At 43.6% G+C, this 24,522-nt stretch overlaps 1 protein-coding gene across 1 annotated transcript in view; it reads right to left on the reverse strand.

Annotated features, from left to right (window-relative positions):
* Positions 1-24,522, reverse strand: part of LOC126252987 (ATP-dependent translocase ABCB1-like) — a 180,700-nt gene that overhangs the window by 24,251 nt on the left and 131,927 nt on the right. The window contains exons 17-19 of the mRNA XM_049954014.1: positions 20,038-20,279; positions 4,324-4,483; positions 2,382-2,576 (exon numbers count right to left, since the gene is read on the reverse strand). Of these exons, the coding sequence (XP_049809971.1) occupies positions 2,382-2,576; positions 4,324-4,483; positions 20,038-20,279 (597 nt within the window). The remainder of the gene's footprint in view (positions 1-2,381; positions 2,577-4,323; positions 4,484-20,037; positions 20,280-24,522) is intronic.

The following is a 24,522-nucleotide window of genomic DNA, read 5'->3' on the forward strand; positions in this document are numbered from 1 at the left end:
CTGTGCATTGTACACAGTTTGGGGGAGGCTACGCGGAACACCACTATCTTACTTTTTCTTAGTTTTTTAATTACTCAAGTCTTGAAACTATATGGACTGACGGAATGTATTTTATATTTATAAATAATGCCGTAAAAGTACTTTATGAAAACTGAAATGGCGGATGCAAAGTGGGGTCCGTGATTTGCTTGCAAAATTTAATTTGTTTGAAAATCATCCGAAATACCTAGTGAACTGCTTTCATATTGCCAATTTCTCCGGTGTGTGTTGTTTTTTCTATTCTTCTACTATGTTTAGGGCGTTCACTACTAGGGTGGAAGTCCAATGCGGGACTATTTAATTTAGTTGACTTGGCGTTCGCGAACGAGGAATTATAAAAAGTGTGATATACTAGTGATGAGACAGTATTGATTTTTTGTTAAAATCGTAGTCGAATTTCCTTGAAAATGATTGTCACTTCCAATTGCCTTAAAGAATAGCTTCTGTAAGGTTTCCATGTGTTTATAATAGCCACATTCATGCAATAACACAATCTGGACGATTCTGCCTCTGTATTATTAGGTGATTATCTTACTAATAGTTTGTTTACATTAACTGTAAATTAATCACCAATGTTATTTGCGATGTCAATCAGTTTTTGGAACAGCTACATTTCATGTCATAAAAGGAAAACAGAAAAACATCCGCAGCTATTTTTTAAAAAGTTTCATATACTGCAAACTAGCAAACAAATAAACAGGACGAGAGTACTTGGAAATTTTATGTAGAGACTGACATTTAAATTAAATAAACACGTGTAGTCACTATTCCACATTTAGTCGTAGTAAATAACTTACATATTGTCAAAACTGCATATCATCTGCAGAATTTTGCCTCGTATTCATGTATTTTCTACGGCACACGAATTGAACACCTTAGTACACAAATGAAACGTGTTCACTTTGGTCCGCCAGGGTTTAATCTAAAAATTAGCATTCTTTCAGTCCATCTAAATTTACTTATTTGTTTTACATTTGGGAATGATTTCTAGCATTCTGTCCACTGTACAGCGCAGATAACTGCTAGGACCACATTTTGGAACGTGATACGCAGCGTGTTCTACAGGTCAAGCATTGTTCTCCATTCAGCCGTCGCGGTAGCGTGAATGGGAGGATGATGTTAGTATAATACCACGCTACAAATACGGTCCGAATCTGCGTTAACGATTACGTGCAACCTTACCATGGAGATTAGCATCTTTCATTCTGAGAAGTTTTGTAAATTCATGATTACAAGTCGTCTAAGTATGGCCTAGAGGACGAGTGAAGCGGACGATATAATTATCCGTGTGGTAGTGGTCATATCACGTTATGAAGAATTCTGAACACAGGTAGAAACCAGTGTCTATTACTCCCTGTTCTCTTTGCAGGTACTATATAAGACATGTTACTAAAAATGTTCCAGACAGGTCACGTACATGCATTTCACATATCGCTTGTCGTGTGTTCGTAACTGGATCGTAATCTACACATTGTAAGGCTCTGTAATTTTTTAGAATATTTCTCATGGAGGAAAACAGCGGTCTGGCTAGAATAAATTAGAAACAGTTTTGGGCGCCATAAAATATTTATTTGCAGCGGTTACCGGTTTCGGTAAGAATGTGAGCAATTGACAATCGTGGAGTCACAACGCCTGCCCCGTTCATCCCACCGCTTTCATCTCGGTATAAAGGGTCTGAAGATGGTCACATTCTAACCGAACCCAGTAACCACTGCAAATAAATATTTTATTGCAGGCAAGATTTTTTAATCCATTTTTATTGTAAGGCTTGTTTCTCCAGTAGTACTGAGTCTGTCTCATGCACGCAACAATGCGGTGCTACAGGTAGTAAGTTTCGTGTACAGAAAATGTTCCCGATGCAGGAATATTTTTTCACACCTTGCATGTCTACACATTAACATCGTGTCTCCATGTTCCATATTCAAATAATGTTCCATATTTTGCACATGTCATGCTACATGCCCTGTTGAACTGTACACTACTCGTCAACCTTTTCACATGAATGACTGAAGATGCGCCAGGTGTATTACACATCGAAAAGCGTTTGTTTCGTACTGCCTGTGGTCTAGTACAGAAGTCTCTAGAACAAATAATCACTCCAAAACACTGTTCAGTAGATATGCACCGTACAACATTTTGTGTAAATACCAGTCCAGTACATATTTTAATTGGAATTTATTGAGTTGTCTTTTTCTCCTAGGAATCAGACCCCGTTCTCTGTGATAGCAGATTTAAACATCATGTTGTGTGCGACATGTTGCTGTTGAAAGAGTGTAATAACATTAGTGACGAAACCAGAATTGAATAAGAAAGATTGCGGTACGTCGGAGGCGATTACTCACCACAATGCCAGAAATGGGGTCGTAGAACCTCTCGAGCAGCTGTATGCAGGTGGACTTGCCACAGCCAGAGGGCCCCACCAGCGCCACCGTCTGACCGGGCCGTACCTCCATTCTGAGCCCACGCAGCACCATTGTGGTGAGCCGTGTGGGATACGCGAACTCCACCGACTCGTACTGCACCTCTCCACGTGTCTCCTAAGCAGACGATCATCTGACTTTTAATTCGATCATCGTATTAATCGTTACAATATTACTATGTTTCTTAATAAATACTAAGCAATGGAATGAAATAATATGTACAAAAACCAAAAATGAAAAATATAATTACAAAAACGAGAAAATTATTTCTCATGTGGATACTATAAAAATACTATATTGCTTAAATTCAGTATGGAATGACAGTGAAGAAAACTAAACAAGATCTAATAACACAAATAAAAGTGTTAGTGGAACAGACACCACTAATATACTTCATAAAAGATGTTCTTCTTCACTGGAGCTGCCACTATCCTCAAATGTCTAGGAACAGGCGGAATGCCCAGACATTTTCAGTTGTAGTAAATGCAGATTGAGATTTACTTCCTGAATTTAAAGGAAATGTAAATTCATCCACGAAGGAGATGATTTACTAAGCCCTCGTTCCACCGAGCCTTCTTCCTCGCCAGAATGACAAAACTGTTGCGTAGCGTAAATTACGGAGACAGAAGAAATTTAGTGAAGAATTAGATATTTTGTGCTGAGTTTATTCTATAGGCGCTAGACGACTTTCGATTTCATTGCAACGACGGACTTCACAAAAGAGGCGCCGCACATTGTTGTTATTTGTTAAGATCTAGAGATTACTTGTCCCAAGAAGAGTAAATCAAATTTCGTATGTTTCTCACGAAAACATATAATTTGAAAGAAAAGGAGAGAGCGCTTACTTGGAGAACTGCAGTCACTCTTCTTTCCATTCCTCATTTGCGAATAAAACAGAAATGGAAAGCAATGACGTTCAGCACACAGCGTAAACTGTGCTGCGACAAAATTTATAGATATATTTAGAAAGGAATGTTATAGACAAAACAATAGTAGGAAGCAGATGAACATACGAGTCAGAGGTTTAGAAAATAAGAAAGACAGAAAAAGATCAACTACTGTCCATGGAAAATGATTACAGGAGACGAAGTGCAAGAGTTTCACTATTAAACGACAACTTAAATGAAGAAATCAAAAAAATAAATGGTGGAACTAGAAGCGAACTTAATTGAAGTTACTGATAGGAAGAGGTTATTGTCGTATGGCTATTTAGAATGAGTGGATTATAATATATAGGCAAAGAAGATGGGATTAGCTCCAGCAGGGAAAAAGGAAACGAGAATATTGATGAGAGATCTCTAGAAAGCCATGCATTCTAGAAACGTCCAAGAGGGAGCATTGCGTAGAACGAAAATAAGGAAGGTGAGAAGCGAGAAACCATATAATCGTACAGATAAGCAGAAATACTAGGAATAAAGGGCGAGGACGTCTGATATACAGTCTTCTCAGAACAAGCATCAGAGTTTCGGAGGACACGATAAAACAATCAGAAACCGTAATTCAGCAGTATGAGGAGAAACTGAAAATAAAATCGGAGCATACGAATATTAGCGAACATCAGCATATGTAAAGATGATTACCAAAGACGTTGTGTGTGACAGCACACGGCGCGAAGAGATGGAGCAGGAAGACTTATGTTTAAAAAAAAATGTTCTGCAGTTCATTCAACCCTTTAAGGGAACAACCTAAACACAGAAATAAGGGTGGACTTGCTTTGAAATCTGAGAAAAATGACCATTGTTTCAAGAAATCGCACTAAGAGATATGGTTAGAATGAAATGATCAGAGAGAACCAGTGAGAAACTACCTGAACAAGAGCTTGCCTGTGCGAGTCACGATGGGCAAGAGCATGGCTGTTACTCACGCGCATTTCCTTGGAGGGATTTGCTGGGTCCGTGATGCGGGGCTCCCGCCTCAGGAGGTGAAACACGTTGGCAGCTGCGTCGATGCCCTTCTGCAAGTTGGGCGCGAAGGACAGCGCGTTGGCCACGACCGTGGTGCCCATGATGAGCGACTGCGACACTCTGAACAGTGTGAGGGCATGCCATCAGATAGCGGCGAAGTCACCTTTAATTTCTAAAATGCGTTGAGAAAGCCATTAATCTTCAACAAAGCTACTACAAAAGATATGCACTGCTAACAAAGAGGAAAAAGATTGTTACGTTATGGCGACATTATCAGAAAATAAGAAACTTAGAGCTTAATTGTGTAATATATTTTCCTTGAAGCAACATTCTCTATAGAAATGAGCAATTAATTACTCATTATCATTTGTGGGATACAGTTGTGGTATTGCTGTCTAATGTTATCATTCATGTGCCACGTAGATGGGCGCCTACACGGTGAACCCATTCCAGAACGACATACTATCCAGCATTATAACTGCATCAATCATGTTCAACCACGTGTACCACGGAAAGAAACTTCAACGATTTTTCCACTGATACTTTCCGTTAATATTGAGATACAGATTTTTCCTCAACTCTTTCGTGTGGTATATTTTTGTTTACAACTTAATATTTTCGTCACAATAAAATATGAAGCTGTATTAATACCATACATCTACAGTGAATTGACTGAGTCAGGAGATAGCGATATTCACATATACAGATTAAGGTCGCATCGCTATCACAAGATGTAAATGGATAGTGTATTGACGGAGCTGTCATTTGTACTCAGGTGATTCATGTGAAAAGGTTTCCGACGAAATTACGGCCGTGCGACGGAAACTGATAGTTTTTCAACGCGGAATGGTAGTTGGAGACATAAGGATAGCATATTTCATTTCGGAAAGCGTGAGAGAATTCAACTGTCCGAGATCCACAGGCCAAGAGTGTGCTAAGAATTCCAAATTTCAGGCATCACCTCTTACCACATACAAGGCAGTGGCTGACGGCCTTCACTTAACGATCTAGAGCAACGGCGTTTGTGTAGAGTTTTCAATGCTAACAGACAGCAACCCAGCATGAAATAACCGTAGAAATCAACGTGGAACGTACGACTAACGTATCTGTCACGAAAGTGCGGGAGAAATTAGGCATTAATGACTTATAGCAGCAGACGACCAACCACTGACAGACAGCAACCCAGCATGAAATAACCGTAGAAATCAACGTGGAACGTACGACTAACGTATCTGTCACGAAAGTGCGGGAGAAATTAGGCATTAATGACTTATAGCAGCAGACGACCGACGTGAGTGCCTTTGGTAACAGCACGACATCGCCTGCAGTGCCTATCCTGAGCGTGTGACCATATAGGTTGGACCCTAGACGACTGAAAACCATGGCCTAGTCGGATGAGTCCCTATTTCAATTCGTAAGAGATGATGGTACGGTTCGAGTGTGGCGCAGACCTCACGAAGCCATGTACCCAAGTTGTCAACAAGGCACTGTGTAAGTAGGTGGTGGCTCCATAATGGTGTGAGCTTTGCTTCCAAGGAATGAACTGGAACCTTGTTCCAACTGAACCAACCACTGACAGGAAATGGTTATGTTCTGCTACTTGGAGACCATTTGCAGCCATTCATGGACTTCATGTTCGCAAAAAACGATGAAACTATGTGACGATGCGCCATGTTACCGGTCGACAGTTGTTCGCTGTTGGTTTGAAGAACATTCTGGACAATTCGAGCGAATGAATTATCCACAAAGATCGACCGACATGAATCTCGTTGAACATTTATGGGGCACAATCGAGAGGTCGGTTCGTGCACAGATCCTGCACCAGCTACACTTTCACAAGTATGGATGGCTATAGAGGCAGGAAACTTCCAAAAACTTGTTGACATCATTTAAAAAAAAAAAAAAAAAACCGAGCTGATTTACTGCGCTGGGAAAAAGCATGCCCAGCACGATATTAGGAGGTACCCATGACTTTTGTTATCTAAATGTGTATGTATGCATATACCCCTCAAGACAATGTCCAGTGCTTGGTGCTGCGACTCCATAACAATATTAGCGACCCTCAGTACTTCCCTAACAATCGTGTGGGCCGAGGGAGAAACGACTCTATGTACAGTGAGTGCAGGCGTCGCCTGCAAGGAAAAAAAGCGACCTTTAGAAATTAAAATTTTGGAGCAGCCACAAGTCGCATACCTCTCACCTTTACTGACATGTTTCACTCGACAGACACGCGCATCTTCGGAAATTTAGTAGCTAAGAACCACGAGTTAAATATATCTGGCTATAGCGCCATTGTCGTTGTTCGCATATGTGCGAGGTTTGTCCGGAAAATATGTATAAAAGTTGAATAATAACTTTTTTTTCAATTATTCAGGTATTACAATATGGTCTCCTTCAAAGTACTCGCCCTGAGACGCGATACACTTCTGCCAACGCCGCTTCCACTGTTGATATCATTGCTGAAAGTCTTGAGTTGTGATGTTGTTCAGTTGCCGTGTCGTTTCCGCCTTGATGGCTTCCACATCTCCCAAGTGCCGCCCCCGAAGCACCATTTTGCATTTCGGGAACATGAAGAAGTCACACGGGGCTAAATCGGGTGAATAAGGCGGGTGGTCTGTCACGGTGATTGAGCTTCGGGCCAAAAACTCGCGCACAACGAGCGACGCGTGAGCGGGCGCATTGTCGTGATGAAGGATCCACCTGCCCCCTTTTGCCAACTCCGGTCGAAATCGGGCCACACAAGCTCTGAGACGTGTCAGAACTTCAACGTAAAAATTTCCGTTCACTCTTTGGCCGGGAGGGACAAATTCCTTGTGAACAATGCCCCTAGAATCAAAGAAAACAATCAACATTGTCTTCACATTGGACCTTGATTTTCACGACTTTTTTGATCTCGGTTCTCCTGCTAGTTTCCATTACTTGCTTTGAGATTTGAGCTCCACATCGAATTCGTAAAACCAGGACTCGTCTCCAGTGATGACTCGGTTGAGAAAGTCCCCTCGTTCCTCTGCTTCCAAGCAATCCTCACAGCACTCAACCCTCTTTGCTTTCTAAAAAATGGCTCTGAGCACTATGGGACTTAACATCTATGGTCATCAGTCCCCTAGAACTTAGAACTACTTAAACCTAACTAACCTAAGGACATCACACAACACCCAGTCATCACGAGGCAGAGAATCTTTGCTTTCTGTTCTGGCGTCAAGAGCTTCGGTACGATTTTCGCACACAATTGCTTCATTTCAAGTTTTTGTGTCGGGATTTCGTGAACGATTGTTTTGGGGACTGACAGCTTGTCAGCAATCATTCTGACTGTCAATCTACGGTCTTTACGAACACAAGCCCCAATTCGTTCAACATTTGCATCGGAACTCGATGTCGACGGGCGTCCTGGGCGAGGGTGATCGTTCACTTCTTCTCGGCCATCCCGGAACCTTTTTAACCACTTGTTCACGGTTGGTTCCTTCAGAGAATTGTCTCCGTAAACCTGTTTCAAACACTCAAAAATCTCACGGGCATTCTTGCCTAGCTTTGCAAGAAACTTGATGTTGACGCGCTGTTCCTCAATCAGAGAGAGCTCCATGTCGACGGCAGGTGAGAAAGGGTAACTGTCAACAAGCTGCCGCACACTCCCACCTTCACGCAGAGTGCTCTGACTCGAACTGAGCGTTGATGGGATTGATTACAGCAGTAGTCCCACCTGGCGGTGATTGCAACTTGTAACACAAAGACATTATTCAACTTTTATACGTATTTTCCGGACAAACCTCGTATATACAGACAGCTATATTTAAAGTGTGGTCCTTGGCTATTAAATTTCCGAATATTTGATTTTCGCGTCTGTAGAGTGAAACAAGTCAGTAAAGGAAAGCTACTCTATGTGGTCAAACGTATCCGGACACCCCCAAAAACATACATTTTCATATCAGGTGCATGGTGCTGCCACCTACTGCCAGGGACGACATATCAGCGACCTCAGTAGTTATTAGACATAATGAGAGAGCAGAATGGGGTGCTCCGCGTAACTCTCCAAATTGGAAAGTGGTCGGGTGATTGGGTGTCACCGCTTTTCTACATGCGAGATTTCCACACTCCTAAACATCCGTAGGTCCACTGTTTCCGATGTAGTAGTGAAGTGGAAACGTGAAGGGACAAGTATAGCACATAAGCGTGCTGGCCGACGTCGTCTGTTGACTGACAGAGACCGCCGACAGTTGAAGAGTGTCGTAATGTGTAAAAGGCAGACATCAATTCAGACCTTCACACAGGAATTCCAGACTGCATCAGGATCCACTGAAAGTACTATGACACTTAGGAGGGACATGAGAAAGCTGGATTTCATGGTCGAGCGACTGGACATAAGCCACACATCACGCCAGTAAATGACAAACGATGTCTCGCTTGGTGTAAGGAGCTTAAACACTGGACGATTGAACAGTGGAAAAACGTTTTGTGGAGTGACGAATCACGGTACACAATGTGGTGATCAGATGGCGGGGTGTTGGTTTCGCGAACTCTCGGTGAACGACATCTGCCAGCGTGTGTAGTGCCAATAGTAAAATTCGGAGGCAGTGGTGTGTTTTTCATGGAGGGGTCTTGTACCCCTTGTTGTTTTGCGGCGCACTATCACAGCACAGGCCTACATTGATGTTTTAAGCACGTTCTTGCTTCCCACTGTTGAAGAGCAATTCGGGGATAGTGATTGCATCTTTCAACACGATCGAGCACCTTTTCATAATGCACGGCCTGTGGCGGTGTTGTTACATGACAATAGCATCCCTGTAATGGACTCGCCTGCACAGAGTCCTGACTTGAATCCTACGGAACCCCTTTGGGATGGTTTGGAACGTCGACTTCGTGCCAGGCCTCACCGACCGACATCCATATCTCTCCTCAGTGCAGCACTCTGTGAAGAATGGGTAGCCATTCCCCAAGAATCCTTTCAGCACCTGATTGAACGTATGCCTGCGACAGTGGAAGCTGTCATCAAGGCCAAACGTGGGCCAACACCTTATTGAATTCCAGCATTACCGAAGGAGGTCGTCAAGAACTTGTATGTCATTTTCAGCCAGGTGTCCGGATACTTTTGATTGTATAGTGTATGTGAGACAAGTGACTACTCCACGATTTACATTGACTGTATATAGCTTCTGGACTGTAACCACAATTTAGTGGTTTTCAAGTGTAGATTAAAACTGAATAAATTGCTTAAAAGTAGGAAATTAAGGAAAAAGTGACTTGGATAAGCTGAAAGAACCACAGATTGATGACAGTTTCACAGGGAGTGTTAGGTAACGATTGGCTACAACAGGGGATAGAAATGCAATAGAAGATGAATGGATAGTTTTGAGAGATGAAATAGTGAAGTCAGCGAAGAATCAAGCAGTTAGAAAGACAGTGCTTAGTAGATCTTGGTTACCACAGGAGATATTGAATTTAATTGAGGAAAGGAAAAATATAAAAATGCAGTGAATGAAGCAGGTGCGAGGGAATAAAAACCTCCAAAAAATGACAGTGACAGGGAGCGCAATATGGCTAAGCTTGAATGGCTAGAGGACAAATGAAAGTCTATTGAAGCATGTTTAACTCAGATAAAGACAGATACGCCTTTGGAGAAAAGAAAAGCAGTCGCCTGAATACCAAGAGCACAGATGGAAAACCAGAACTAAGCAAAGAGGGGAAAACTGGAAGATAGAAGGGATGTACATACGGAAATAATCTTGAAGACAATATTCCAAGTAGGGAATAGTAAATCGCTGAATATGAGATTAGATGTGTAATGCTGCTAGAATCATGTGACAGGGCGCTGAAAGTCCTAAGACGAAACAAGGCCCCTGGAGTAGCCGGTATTCCCTCAGAAATGATGATATCTTTAAGACAGCCAGCCATGCTAAACCACTCCACTTGGTATGCAAGATACATGAGATAGAGAAAATACACTCAGACTTAAAAAATAATGTAATAATTACAATTGCAAAGAAAGTGGGTGCAGACTGTTACGAATTTTTTACAGAAGAATGGAAAAACTAGTAGAAACTGACCTCGGAGAGACCAGTTTGGATTTAGAGAAATGTAGGAACACGTGGCGCAATATTGACGGTACAAATTCCCTTAGAAGATAGGTTACGGAAAGGCAAACGCACTTTTATAACATTTGTAGACATAAAGAAAGTTTTTAATAATGTTGACTGGGATACACTCTTTGAAATTCTAAATGCAGCAGGCGTGAAATACAGGGAACGAATGGCTATTTGCAAATTGTTCAGAAACCAGAAGGTATTTGTGAGTCGAGGAGCGTGAGAGGGAAGCAGTGGTTGAGAAGGGAGTGAGAAAGGGTTGTAGCTTATCCCCGATGTAATTTAATTTGTACATTGAGCTAGTAGTAAAGGAAACCAAAGAAATATTTCGAGAAGAAATTAAAAGTTCAGGGAGCAGAAATAAAAACTTTGAGGATTGCTGATGACATTGTAATTCTGTCAGAGAGCACAAAGGACTTGGAAGAGCCGTTGAATGAATTGGAGAGTTTCTTTAAAGGTTGATATAAGATAAACATCAATAAAACAAAAAGAAGGGTAATGGAATGTAGCCAAATTTAACCGGATGATGGCTGAGGGAAATAGATGAGAAGCGACACACTAAAAGTAGTAGATGAGTTCTCCTATGTGGACGGTACAGTAACTGATGATGGCCAAATTAGAGACTATGTAAAATGGCAAGAAAAATCTTTCTGAGAAAAAAGTAATTTGTTAACATCGAATATACATTTAACTGGTAGATCTTTTTTGAAGTTAGTTGTCTGATGTGTAGCCGTTATGGAAGTGGAACGTTAACGATTAGCAGTTCAGACAATACGAGAATAAAAGCTTTTGAAATGTGGTGCTACAGTAGAATACTGAAGTTTAGATAGGTAGATCACGTAAACATTTGACAGAGAGCAAGAGACAGATGCATGAAGTGGCTTCAAACGGATGAGCGTTGCAATAGTTATTCGGAGATGAAGACAATTGCCCAGGAGAGAACGACGTGGAGAACTGCATCAAAGCAGTCTTCGCACTGAAGACAACAATGTCTTCGGGTCGAGTGCCTTCACAGTGTGTTAGTGAATTACAGCATGGAAATGGGTTCCCGCCCCGGGGATTAGAGTGTCAAGTTATTATGTGAGAACATTAGAGTTCCTTCCTCCAGATTTGCAGGGAGCCTAATATATACACTATTCCTTGAACCTAAAACTATGGATTTCCTCCCTTCATACATTTTGCGAAGTAGGTAAAATATTGTGGGCACGTCATATATAATGTAGGGTCAGCTTTTTCGGTCTGTCCCTACTAACTCTTTCATCCTCCGAAGTATAGCTTTGTCTAGCAGATAATTGTATTTGGGAATGGATTCCTTAGTTTGCGTGGCATACGTACAGCTAGTGCCTGCACAGAATTTCGCGCATGCTGACTGCGATAACCGTTGACTTGAAATTTAATACAGTTAAGCTAAGGAGGATGCTATATCAGTATAACGCATAAAAATCTTTAGTAGTAGAGTTGTCTTGTGACAGCCAGAGCGAGAGGACCAGCAGCAGCAAGTACTGTTTGTATAAAGCGTTTATTTTGCATTTTGTATACGACCTTCCACTAAGGAAGGGATTCTATTAGTGTTTATCTGCTCTGCATAGAAACTAACAGTTCTTGATCGTTAGGAGATAAATTTATTTTGTACTTATTTGCTGCGCTTAGCTTTTAAATAGTTTTTCTGGGAAAACCTAGCGTAGTTTTCGCGTCTCGTATTTCAGTGAGTGTTTCTTGATTATCAGAGTAGCTCATCAGAAGATTATCTTGGGAATTTGTCACCGTATAGAGTAGGGTAAACATAGTCATGTGTAGGGACTGTGGTTGTTGTGAGCGGACGCAAGGAGAATTGGCCACTCTTCGGGGGCAGGTGGAGGCTTTGTCTGTTAGGCTCATCGAGCTCGAGGCGCAGGCGTCGGCTCGTAGTGGCGTTGGGGCAACTGTGGTGAGACCTATGCCTACTTCGGTGGCCTTGGAATCACATGGAACCCCTGATGTCGCTGCGTCTTCCGGCAGTGAGCATCTTACCGGTCAGCCATCACTCCAGGGTGAATGGCGGACAGTGGTGGGCTCGCGCGTGCCTGGCCGAAAGGCGAAGGTGGGATCTGGCCGCGTGGCAGCTGCCTTACCCCTTTCCAACAGGTACGGGGTGCTTCCTAGTGGTGATGACATCGTTTCCGAGCCACCACAGGATGCCTCGCCTGTTGGGCCAGTGGCCGATTCTCCGGCAAGGTCCCGACAGTCACAGAGGGCGGGCCTATTAGTTATAGGGAGCTCCAACGTTAGGCGGGTTATGGAGCCCCTCAGGAAAATAGCGGGTAGGTCGGGGAAGAATGCCAGTGTGCACTCGGTGTGCTTGCCGGGGGGTCTCGTCCGTAATGTGGAGGAGGCCCTTCCGGCAGCTATTGAACGCACTGGGTGTGACCGGCTGCAGATAGTAGCACATGTCGGAACGAATGACGCCTGCCGCTTGGGTTCTGAGGCCATCCTTGGTTCCTTCCGGCGGCTGGCTGATTTGGTGAAGACAACCAGCATCGCACGCGGAGTGCAAGCTGAGCTTAATATCTGCAGCATAGTGCCCAGAGTCGATCGCGGTCCTCTGGTTTGGAGCCGTGTGGAGGGTCTAAACCAGAGGCTCAGACGACTCTGCGAATATAATGGTTGCAAATTCATCGACCTCCGTTATTGGGTGGAGAACTGTAGGGCCCCCCTAGACAGGTCAGGCGTGCACTACACACCGGAAGCAGCTACTAGGGTAGCAGAGTACGTGTGGCGTGCACACGGGGGTTTTTTAGGTTAGAGGGACCCCCCCTTGGGCGAAACGATAAAATACCTGACGGCTTACCAGAGAGAACATCAGCATCGTTGATAAAGAACGTCCGTCCTCAGAGACCAAAAACAGGAAAAGTTAACGTAATATTGGTAAACTGCAGGAGTATCCAGGGCAAGGTTCCTGAATTAGTATCGCTTATTGAAGGAAATAGTGCGCATATAGTATTAGGAACGGAAAGTTGGTTAAAACCGGAAGTGAACAGTAACGAAATCCTAGACACAGAATGGAATATATACCGCAAGGATAGGATAAACGCCAATGGTGGAGGAGTATTTATAGCAGTAAAGAATTCAATAATATCCAGTGAAGTTATTAGCGAATGCGAATGTGAAATAATCTGGGTTAAGTTAAGTATCAAAGGTGGGTCAGATATGATAGTCGGATGCTTCTATAGACCACCTGCATCAGCAACCGTAGTAGTTGAGCGCCTCAGAGAGAACCTGCAGAACGTCGTGAAGAAGTTTCGTGATCATACTATTGTAATAGGGGGAGACTTCAATCTACCAGGTATAGAATGGGATAGTCACACAATCAGAACTGGAGCCAGGGACAGAGACTCTTGTGACATTATCCTGACTGCCTTGTCCGAGAATTACTTCGAGCAGATAGTTAGAGAACCAACTCGTGAAGCTAACGTTTTAGACCTCATAGCAACAAATAGACCGGAACTTTTCGACTCCGTGAATGTAGAAGAGGGTATCAGTGATCATAAGTCAGTGGTTGCATCAATGACTACAAGTGTAATAAGAAATGCCAAGAAAGGAAGGAAAATATATTTGCTTAACAAGAGTGATAGGGCACAAATCGCAGAATATCTGAGTGACCACCATCAAACGTTCATTTCTGAGGAAGAGGATGTGGAACAAAAATGGAAAAAATTCAGAAACATCGTCCAGTACGCCTTAGATAAGTTCGTACCGACTAAGGTCCAAAGCGAGGGGAAAGATCCACCGTGGTATAACAATCATGTACGAAAGGTACTACGGAAACAAAGAAAGCTTCATCATAGGTTTAAGAGTAGTCGAATCATAGCTGATAAGGAAAAGCTGAACGAAGCGAAAAAGAGCGTAAAGAGAGCAATGAGAGAAGCATTCAACGAATTCGAACATAAAACATTGGCAAACAATCTAAAAAAGAACCCTAAAAAGTTTTGGTCATATGTAAAATCGGTAAGCGGATCTAAATCCCCTATTCAGTCACTCGTTGACCACGATGGCACCGAAACAGAGGACGACCGAAGAAAGGCAGAAATACTGAATTCAGTGTTCCGAAACTGTTTCACTGCGGAAAATCGTAACACGGTCCCTGACTTCAGCCGTCGCACGGACGCCAAAATGGAAAATATTGAAATAAACGATATCGGAATTGAAAAACAACTGCTATCACTTAGTAGCGGAAAAGCATCCGGACCAGACGAGATACCCGTAAGATTCTACAGTGATTATGCTAAAGAACTTGCCCCCTTTCTATCAGCAATTTCTCGTAGATCTCTGGAAGAACGTAAAGTACCTAGCGACTGGAAGAAAGCGCAGGTCGTTCCCATTTTGAAGAAGGGTCATAAATCAGATGCGAATAATTATAGGCCTATTTCGCTTACGTCAATCTGTTGTAGAATAATGGAACATGTTTTATGTTCTCGTATTATGACGTTCTTAGATAATACAAATCTCCTTCATCATAACCAACATGGATTCCGCAAACAGAGATCATGTGAAACTCAGCTCGCCCTATTTGTCCAAGAAATTCACAGTGCCGTAGACACTGGCGAGCAGATTGATGCCGTATTCCTGGACTTCAGGAAGGCATTTGATACGGTTCCGCACTTACGTTTAGTGAAAAAAATACGAGCTTACGGAATATCGGACCAGGTTTGTGATTGGATTCAGGATTTCCTAGAAGAAAGAACACAACATGTCATTCTTAACGGTTCAAAATCTGCAGATGTAGAGGTAATTTCGGGAGTACCGCAAGGAAGCGTGATAGGACCTTTATTGTTTACAATATACATAAATGACTTAGTTGACAACATCGGTAGCTCCGTGAGGCTATTTGCAGATGACACGGTTGTCTACAAGAAAGTAGCAACATCAGAAGACTCGTACGTACTCCAGGAAGACCTGCAGAGGATTAATGAATGGTGCGACAGCTGGCAGCTTTCCCTAAACGTAGATAAATGTAATATAATGCGCATACATAGGGGCAGAAATCCATTCCAGTACGATTATGCCATAGGTGGTAAATCATTGGAAGCGGTAACGACCGTAAAATACTTAGGAGTTACTATCCGGAGCGATCTGAAGTGGAATGATCACATAAAACAAATAGTGGGAAAAGCAGGCGCCAGGTTGAGATTCATAGGAAGAATTCTAAGAAAATGTGACTCATCGACGAAAGAAGTAGCTTACAAAACGCTTGTTCGTCCGATTCTTGAGTATTGCTCATCAGTATGGGACCCTTACCAGGTTGGATTAATAGAAGAGATAGACATGATCCAGCGAAAAGCAGCGCGATTCGTCATGGGGACATTTAGTCAGCGCGAGAGCGTTACGGAGATGCTGAACAAGCTCCAGTGGCGGACACTTCAAGAAAGGCGTTACGCAATACGGAGAGGTTTATTATCGAAATTACGAGAGAGCACATTCCGGGAAGAGATGGGCAACATATTACTACCGCCCACATATATCTCGCGTAATGATCACAACGAAAAGATCCGAGAAATTAGAGCAAATACGGAGACTTACAAGCAGTCGTTCTTCCCACGCACAATTCGTGAATGGAACAGGGAAGGGGGGATCAGATAGTGGTACAATAAGTACCCTCCGCCACACACCGTAAGGTGGCTCGCGGAGTATAGATGTAGATGTAGATGTAGATGTAGATAGATAAAAAGTCCCGGGACTGACATTTGCACCGAGCAAGATAGGGCAGTGATTAGCACATTGGACTCGTTTTCGGGAGAGCGACGGTTCAAACCTGCTTACGGCCATGCTGATTTAGGTTTTCCGTGATTTCCCTAAATCACTTCAGGCAGATGTTGGGATGGTTCCTTTGAAAGGGCGCGGCCGACTTCCTTCCCCAATCCGATGGGACTGACGACCTTGCAGTTTCTTCCCTCTCCCAATCAACCAATCAACTGACATTTGCACGAGAATCAAGTGTAACTGCTACTCGAACAAATATGAAACTATGTAGAAAGTACTAATGTGGTAATTTTTTTTTCGTTTTGACGACTGGCGACAGTCTGCTTCTAGAGCACGAGATCAGCGAGGGGGCGTGTTTATTCGTGGGCATTGTTTAGCGTGTGTTGCACCAAAAATGTTTTTGCAATTGTACCTGATCTACTCTAAAAAGGTTTAAGGTGCAAGGTGTATAAGTTTTTATTACATTATAAAAAATAACTCAGGAAAGCCATAGTCTTTAAGCAAACCTATAACTACACACAGACTAACTGACCGTTGTCAAATAATATCTGATGCTTCCATAGTAACTCACGTCTTCTCGCTTCATTCTTTGGCCTAACGAGGGTCAAAACCCTCGCTGCAGGTGTTTGACAAAGGAATGCATGCATGTTGGAAATATACATTTTGCATTTTACACAGACTAGGCATACTGTCCTGCGGGTGCATACCACCAGCTTCACTCGCAACGTGGACTCATACAAATTAATAATTCATATTGCCCTTTGAACCCATTAAGCTTCTACGTTGAGAGCTGAATCGTTCCACCCACTAAATCATGAGTGCAAAATGGAAACACCAAAGTACCTACAAATGCAATACCGATCCCATATAGTGACGCAGCATAACCCAGTGTTGAAAGTCTTCTCGGGTTTGCTGCCGGATCCTAAATTCACTTCATTCAATATTTCGGCGATCCAACAGTCCGCCATCTTCAGGAACACACTGCTACTGTTGAGTCCTGCTGCAAATTGATGCCAAGTCTGCAAAACATTCTACTATGTAGGCCCCTGTACCGTACACGGCGCATACGCCGTCCGACACAATTGCTGCCCTTCAAGACTGGGCAGGTGGTGCTGAACTTAGCAGAACACCGGAGGCAACAATATAGCGCACTCAAACATTTAGACTGGCCGCTGCGTAGAACGTTCTGTTTTTATGCGGGATAATACAGGGCTACACGTTTTGCTAAGAGAAAAGCCATTGTCTCTATTAATCAAATCGTCTGCGTACCATATTTCAATTGCTTCTTTGTAAATGCTGTTCCAAAATCCGGCGGAGTTGGCAACTATCATAGTCTCGTCAAATTTCATCCCGTGTTCGTCGTTTAAGCAGTGTTCTGCTACCACCGTTTTTTTGGTCTGTTGGAGACTCGTAAAATAGCGATGTTCCACGCACCTGCCCTGAACAGTGCGGGTCGAATGGTCGATGTAATCCTTCTCGCAGTCTCACGGAATTTTGTATATGCTATGCTTCCTAAGCCCTACAGTACCTTACAGAGCCGAATAGTGCCCCAGTACTGGAAGGCGGATGGAACACGCTCTTCATGTTAAAACTCCTTAAAATTCTTTCAGTCACAACGACATGCACCCAGCTCAAGGAATAAAGGCCATAGTTTTATGTTCCTCCTCGTGCATTCTCCATATTCCGTAGCCCGATGAATCTGCTTCTCAGAGAATTCATTTTCCTTAAAACTGCCGAGAAATGTGCAAGTTCTTGGGTTAAACTGTCCGTGTCGGAATTGGCATATGCTCTGCGAGTAGAGTGTTAAAGACACCACTTGATTGGGATGGTGGATGGCAACTCTTAGGGTGCAGGTACGAATCGGTATATGTCGGCTTTCGATGAACACTATGTCCCTGAATATCATTTTGTTTTTTGTGAACCTTGACGTCCAAAAATGGGAGCATCTCATTATTTTCAGCATCCATTTTAAATTTAATACTGCGCTGAAGTGAGCTGAAGTGGTCCAGAAATCTGTTGAGAGTATCACGTCCACGCGGCCAAACGAAAAAGGTATCATCTATGTACCTCGAGAAGACCGTTGGTTGCAAAGCTGAACTCCTCAGTGCCGTATCCTCGAAGTTCTCCATAAATATGTTAGCTACTATGAGCGATAAAGAATTACCCGTAGCCACTCCATTATTCTGTGCAAAAATATTTCAGTTAAATGAAAAATACGTCGATATCAGCACATGGCGACAAAGCTCCATCAACTCATCATGCAGTTTTTCACTAATCAAATTCAGGCACTTTTCCAGAAGGACTCATGTAAGCAGAGGTATCACATCAAAACTCACTAGTAAATCCGGAGGACGCAGCCTCAAAGATTTCAGTCATCGAATAAAATCCATCTAACTGGAGATACGATGTTCAAACTTGTGAAAATACGGGCTGAGAATAGACTTCGCCAGATTATAAGTGGGTGCACCCAGATTACTAACAACAGGGTGTAGAGAAACCACTTCTATATGTAACTTAGGCAGACCTTGCAAGGTAGGCTCCACAGCGGGACCAGGATGAAGTTTCCTAAGCAGATCTTCTGACGACGAAGCCTTTTAGAAAAGTTTTTTTTCGCTCAATCCTTTCTGTGGTGCCCCTAAATAGTCTTCTGTAATTAGTGTCGTGGAGTAGTAAATCCATTTTAAGAACATAATCATCCGGTGTCAATACAACCATGTCATTCCCCTCTGAGTGCGAGTCGTCGTTGCTGCCGGTGCTCTGCTAAGGGCAGCGTCATCTGCCCAGTCTTGGAGCACAGCAACTGCGATGGGCAGCGCAAGCGCCGTGTACGTTACGGAGCCTTATACAGGATGATTTTTTGCAGACTTGATATCAGTTTGCATTGGGACTTAGCAGCAGAAAAATGTTCCTGGAGATGGATCGCTGAAATATTTAATCAAATTCATTTTAGGCTCCGGCAGCAAATCCGAAGATCCTTTCACGACTTATTACGTCATGAAAGCCTACGAAGTCACATAGCCCAGTACTGTGGTAATGGACTTAGGCCAAGTGCCCTGTCTCTCTTGTATTCCCTCTTTTCGTCTGCCTCTTTCTCCCTCGTAACTTACAATTGCCCTTTTCTCTGTTATTCAGCGTTCATTCCTGAACTATTACTGTTCCTTTCTAATATGTTTTAACCACCCACCACTGTTGCCTATGCTGCTGGTACGGTATTAGTGCATCCATCGCGGACGGTCCCTATGTAAACCCTCAGTTGCAGTGAACGCAGACAATGAATGATACCAATGACCCGTAACAAACAACCTCTTCAAATTGGTTCAAATGGCACTATGCGACTTAACTTCTGAGGTCATCAGTCGCCTAGAACTTAGAACTAATTAAACCTAACTAACCTAAGGACATCACACACATCCACGTCAGAGGCAGGATTCGAACCTGCAACCGTAGCGGTCGCTCGGCTCCGACCTGTAGCGCCTAGAACCGCACGGCCACTCCGGCCGGCACAACCTCTCCCATCCAGCCCACATCGCTCCCGTCGTCTTGTACACGGGAAGACAGTGACGAAATTTTTTAAAATTGTATTTTGTATTTTATTGTGAGCTAGTGCCGAAACTATGGAAACTATACTGTATGTATAGATCAGTTTCAGTAGCTATATGCGGTCTTCTTTAGGCGATACAGCAACTCGTCCCGGTTGTCAACCACTGGTAATAGGTGAAGTGACCAAGACATATTAAAAAGTTACAAGTAGTGACCTGTCTCACTGTTTCCGACCGCCACTACGTATATTTTGGAAGGAACAGAGTACGACATCCCCAGAATGAAAGGTTTTGAGGAAGGAATTTGCAGGCTCACAGTACTTACTTGAAGACGTCCTTGTAAGGCAAGCCCTCTGATTCGACGAGCGAGCCTCCGTAGAACATGCAGGCGGAGTAGGCGAAGAAGCCGATGCTGCGAGACAGGCCGAAGACGACGCCCCGGACGTGCACGTTGCGCCGCGCCAGCCGGTAGCTGGGCCGCAGCTCCAGCATGTACTGCTGGTGGAAGTAGCGCTCCTTGCACAGGCCCGCCACCGTGCGGATGTTGCCCACCGCCTCGACTGCCAGCTGTAACAAACCAGAGTGTCACTGGCTGCACAATGCAAGCAGGTCGCTGTGCAGAATATCTACATATGATCCATCTACTATGAGTATACTTTTTTCTGAAAGCTGATTTGTTTTATTCAAGATTCCAATACACCATATTATTGCCAGCTCGTTTTGCCTACAATATGCTATTTTTGAACGTAAAGGCGATGACCTTACGCTGTCATACTAGAAGGGACTGTATCCACGCATGGTACCTCTCTAGTGGTCAACGTCGGAGACAATGTCCTGCTGCATCAATAACCAAATGGTTCAAATGGCTCTGAGCACTATGGGACTTAACTGCTGTGGTCATCAGTCCCCTAGAACTTAGAACTAGTTAAACCTAACTAACCTAAGGACGTCACCCACATCCATGCCCAAGGCAGGATTCGAACCTGCGACCGTAGCGGTCGCGCGGTTCCAGACTGTAGCAACCTAGAACCGCTCGGCCACTCATGCTGGCCATCAATAACCTCCTATCATCCAAACATCTGAAAGACTGAAGGTGCTAGATCCGGGCTGTAGGGTGGAAGAGGAAAAACAGTCCAGTGAAGTTCTGTGCGCTCCTCCCGGGTTCGCAGACTTGTATGACGCCTTGCGTTGTCGTGGAGAAGGAGATGTTCATTTGCATTTTTGTGGCGATGAACACACTTAAATTCCAATACTGCGGAAGCCACAGCGGTGTGCGACCATCCGGCGGCAAACAGGACAGGTTTGCGCGACGTTGTTACGATTATGACAGACAACACACCGTGCATTTCTTCACTGCCAAGTCTCCGTAGACATTATGCAAGTGCCTAAGAATATCTATGATGCTCTGGGTTTCCGCCAAAAGAAACTAAATGGCAGCTGTCTGCCTGGAATACACCTCGTTACAGATGCCATTTAGAAGGCTACTTATCGGAACTTCACGAAACTATAGACGCTGAAGCGGGAGTTTTCCACGATGTCCCACAACAAATTCCGCATCATTTCAACCGAAACTGGCCGAGAATAAAATGTGATCCATTTCTTATGGAACGCCTCTCGTACGATAATACTCCGCAAGTCACCTGATAGTGCGTGGCGGAGGGTACTCCTGATACTACTGTCTGTACCCCCGTTCCTTGATCCATTCACGAACGGCGCGTGGGGAGAATAACTGTCGATAAGTCTACATCTACATCTACACCCATACTCCGCAAGCCACCTGACGGTGTGTGGTGGAGGGTACCCTGAGTACCTCTATCGGTTCTCCCTTCTATTCCAGTCTCGTATTGTTCGTGGAAAGAAGGATTGTCGGTATGCTTCTGTGTGGGCTCTAATCTCTTTGATTTTATCCTCATGGTCTCTTCGCGAGATATACGTAGGAGGGAGCAATATACTGCTTGACTCTTCGGTGAGGGTATGTTCTCGAAACTTTAACAAAAGCCCGTACCGAGCTACTGAGCGTCTCTCCTGCAGAGTCTTCCACTGGAATTTATCCATCATCTCCGTAACACTTTCGCGATTACTAAATGATCCTGTAACGAAGCGCGCTGCTCTCCGTTGGATCTTCTCTATCTCTTCTATCAACCCTATCTGGTACGGATCCCACACTGTTGAGCAGTATTCAAGCAGTTGATGAACAAGCGTACTGTAACCTACTTCCTTTGGTTTCGGATTGCATTTCCTTAGGATTCTTCCAATGAATCTAAGTCTGGCATCTGCTTTACCGACGATCAACTTTATATGATCATTCCATTTTAAATCACTCCTAATGCGTACTCCCAGATAATTTATGGAATTAACTGCTTACAGTTGCTGACCTGCTATTTTGTAGCTAAATGATAAGGGAACTATCTTTCTATGTATTCGCAGCACATTACACTTGTCTACATTGAGATACAATAGCCAATCTCTGCACCATGCGTCAATTCGCTGCAGATCCTCCTGCATTTCAGTACAATTTTCCATTGTTACAACCTCTCGATACACCACAGCATCATCTGCAAAAAGCCTCAGTGAACTTCCTATGTCATCCACAAGGTCATTTATGTATATTGTGAATAGCAACGGTCCTATGACACTCCCCTGCGGCACACCTGAAATCACTCTTACTTTTGAAGACTTCTCTCCATTGAGAATGACATGCTGCGTTCTGTTATCTAGGAACTCTTCAATCCAATCACACAATTGGTCTGATAGTCCATATGCTCTTACTTTGTTTATTAAACGACTGTGGGGAACTGTATCGAACGCCTTGCGGAAGTCAAGAAACACGGCATCTACCTGGGAACCCGTGTCTATGGCTCTCTGAGTCTCGTGGACGAATAGCGCGAGCTGGGTTTCACATGACCGTCTTTTTCGAAACCCATGCTGATTCCTACAGAGTAGATTTCTAGTCTCCAGAAAAGTCATTATACTCGAACATAATACGTGTTAGAGATATAGGTCTATAGTTATGGACATCTGTTCGACGTCCCTTCTTGAAAACGGGGATGACCTGTGCCCTTTTCCAATCCTTTGGAACGCTACGCTCTTCTAGAGACCTACGGTACACCACTGCAAGAAGAGGGGCAAGTTCCTTCGCGTACCCAGTGTAAAATCGAACTGGTATCCCATCAGGTCCAGCGGCCTTTCCTCTTTTGAGCGATTTTAATTGTTTCTCTATCCCTCTGTCGTCTATTTCGATATCTACCATTTTGTCATCTGTGCGACAATCTAGAGAAGGAACTACAGTGCAGTCTTCCTCTGTGAAACAGCTTTGGAAAAAGACATTTAGTATTTGGGCCTTTAGTCTGTCATCCTCTGTTTCAGCACCATTTTGGTCACAGAGTGTCTGGACATTTTGTTTTGAGCCACCTACCGCTTTGACATAAGACCAAAATTTCTTAGGATTTTCAGCCAAGTCAGTAAATTGAACTTTACTTTCGAATTCATTGAACGCCTCTCGCATAGCCCTCCTCACACTACATTTCGCTTCGCGTAAGTTTTGTTTGTCTGCAAGGCTTTGGCTATGTTTATGTTTGCTGTGAAGTTCCCTTTGCTTCCGCAGCAGTTTTCTAACTCGGTTGTTGTACCACGGTGGCTCTTTTCCACCTCTTACGATCTTGCTTGGCACATAGTCATCTAACGCATATTGTACGATGGTTTTGAACTTTGTCCACTGATCCTCAACACTATCTGTACTTGAGACAAAACTTTTGTGTTGAGCCGTCAGGTACTCTGTAATCTGCTTTTTGTCACTTTTGCTAAACAGAAAAATCTTCCTACCTTTTTTAATATTTCTATTTACGGCTGAAATCATCGATGCAGTAACCGCTTTAAGATCGCTGATTCCCTGTTCTTTGTATTAACTCTAGTTAAACAAATTTTCTCGTCGTCTTTTCGCAGGGCGTTTTCGGGAGGAAGTAATATGTCATTTTTCATTTGAATGGATGGTGACTGTTCCTTCGAAAGAACAGACACCACGCAGATCCCGTACCTGTGAAACACTATATGTAAATTGAAGGGGGGTTCCCTGCTCTCAGCTGCAGTGGGATAGTCACCTGACTCTTCTCGGATAGTACTCTATAGGAATTTCAATAGTAAACCATCCCGTGATGCAAACGCCTCTCTTGTAGGTTTGCCATTGGAGTTAGTTTAACATCTCTGCAAAGCTCCCGCGCCGACTAAACGACCGCGTGACGAAACGCACTGCTCTTCGTTGGATGTACGCTATCTCTTCTATCCGTCCTGCCTTGTATGGGCCCCATACAGACGAACAATTCCCAAGAATCGGTCAAACAAGTGTTTTATAAGCTACTTCTTTCTTGGATGGGTTACATTTCCTTAACATTCTTCCTGTGAATTTCAGTATAGTATCTACTTCTCCTAGTATTTATTTTACGGTCCAGCAATTTGTCATCAATAGTGTGGTTGTGGAATAGTCTGTTTCTTTCCCTATGTATGCGCAATATGTTATATTTATTTACGTTCAAGGTCAGTGGCCGTGCGGTTCTAGGCGCGTCAGTCTGGAACCGCGTGACCGCTACGGTCGCAGGTTCGAATCCTGCCTCGGGCATGGATGTGTGTGATGTCCTTAGGTTAGTTAGGTTTAAGTAGCTCTAAGTTCTAGGGGACTGATGACCACAGATGTTGAGTCCCATAGTGCTCAGAGCCATTTGAACCATTTTTACGTTCAAGGTTAACAGCCAGTCCCTGCACCATTCATCAATCCTTTAGCAAATTACTACAGCCTTCTGTCGTTGCTATATTCTTA

Source organism: Schistocerca nitens, chromosome 4 (genome assembly GCF_023898315.1).
Source record: "Schistocerca nitens isolate TAMUIC-IGC-003100 chromosome 4, iqSchNite1.1, whole genome shotgun sequence".
Classification (NCBI taxonomy): domain Eukaryota; kingdom Metazoa; phylum Arthropoda; class Insecta; order Orthoptera; family Acrididae; genus Schistocerca; species Schistocerca nitens.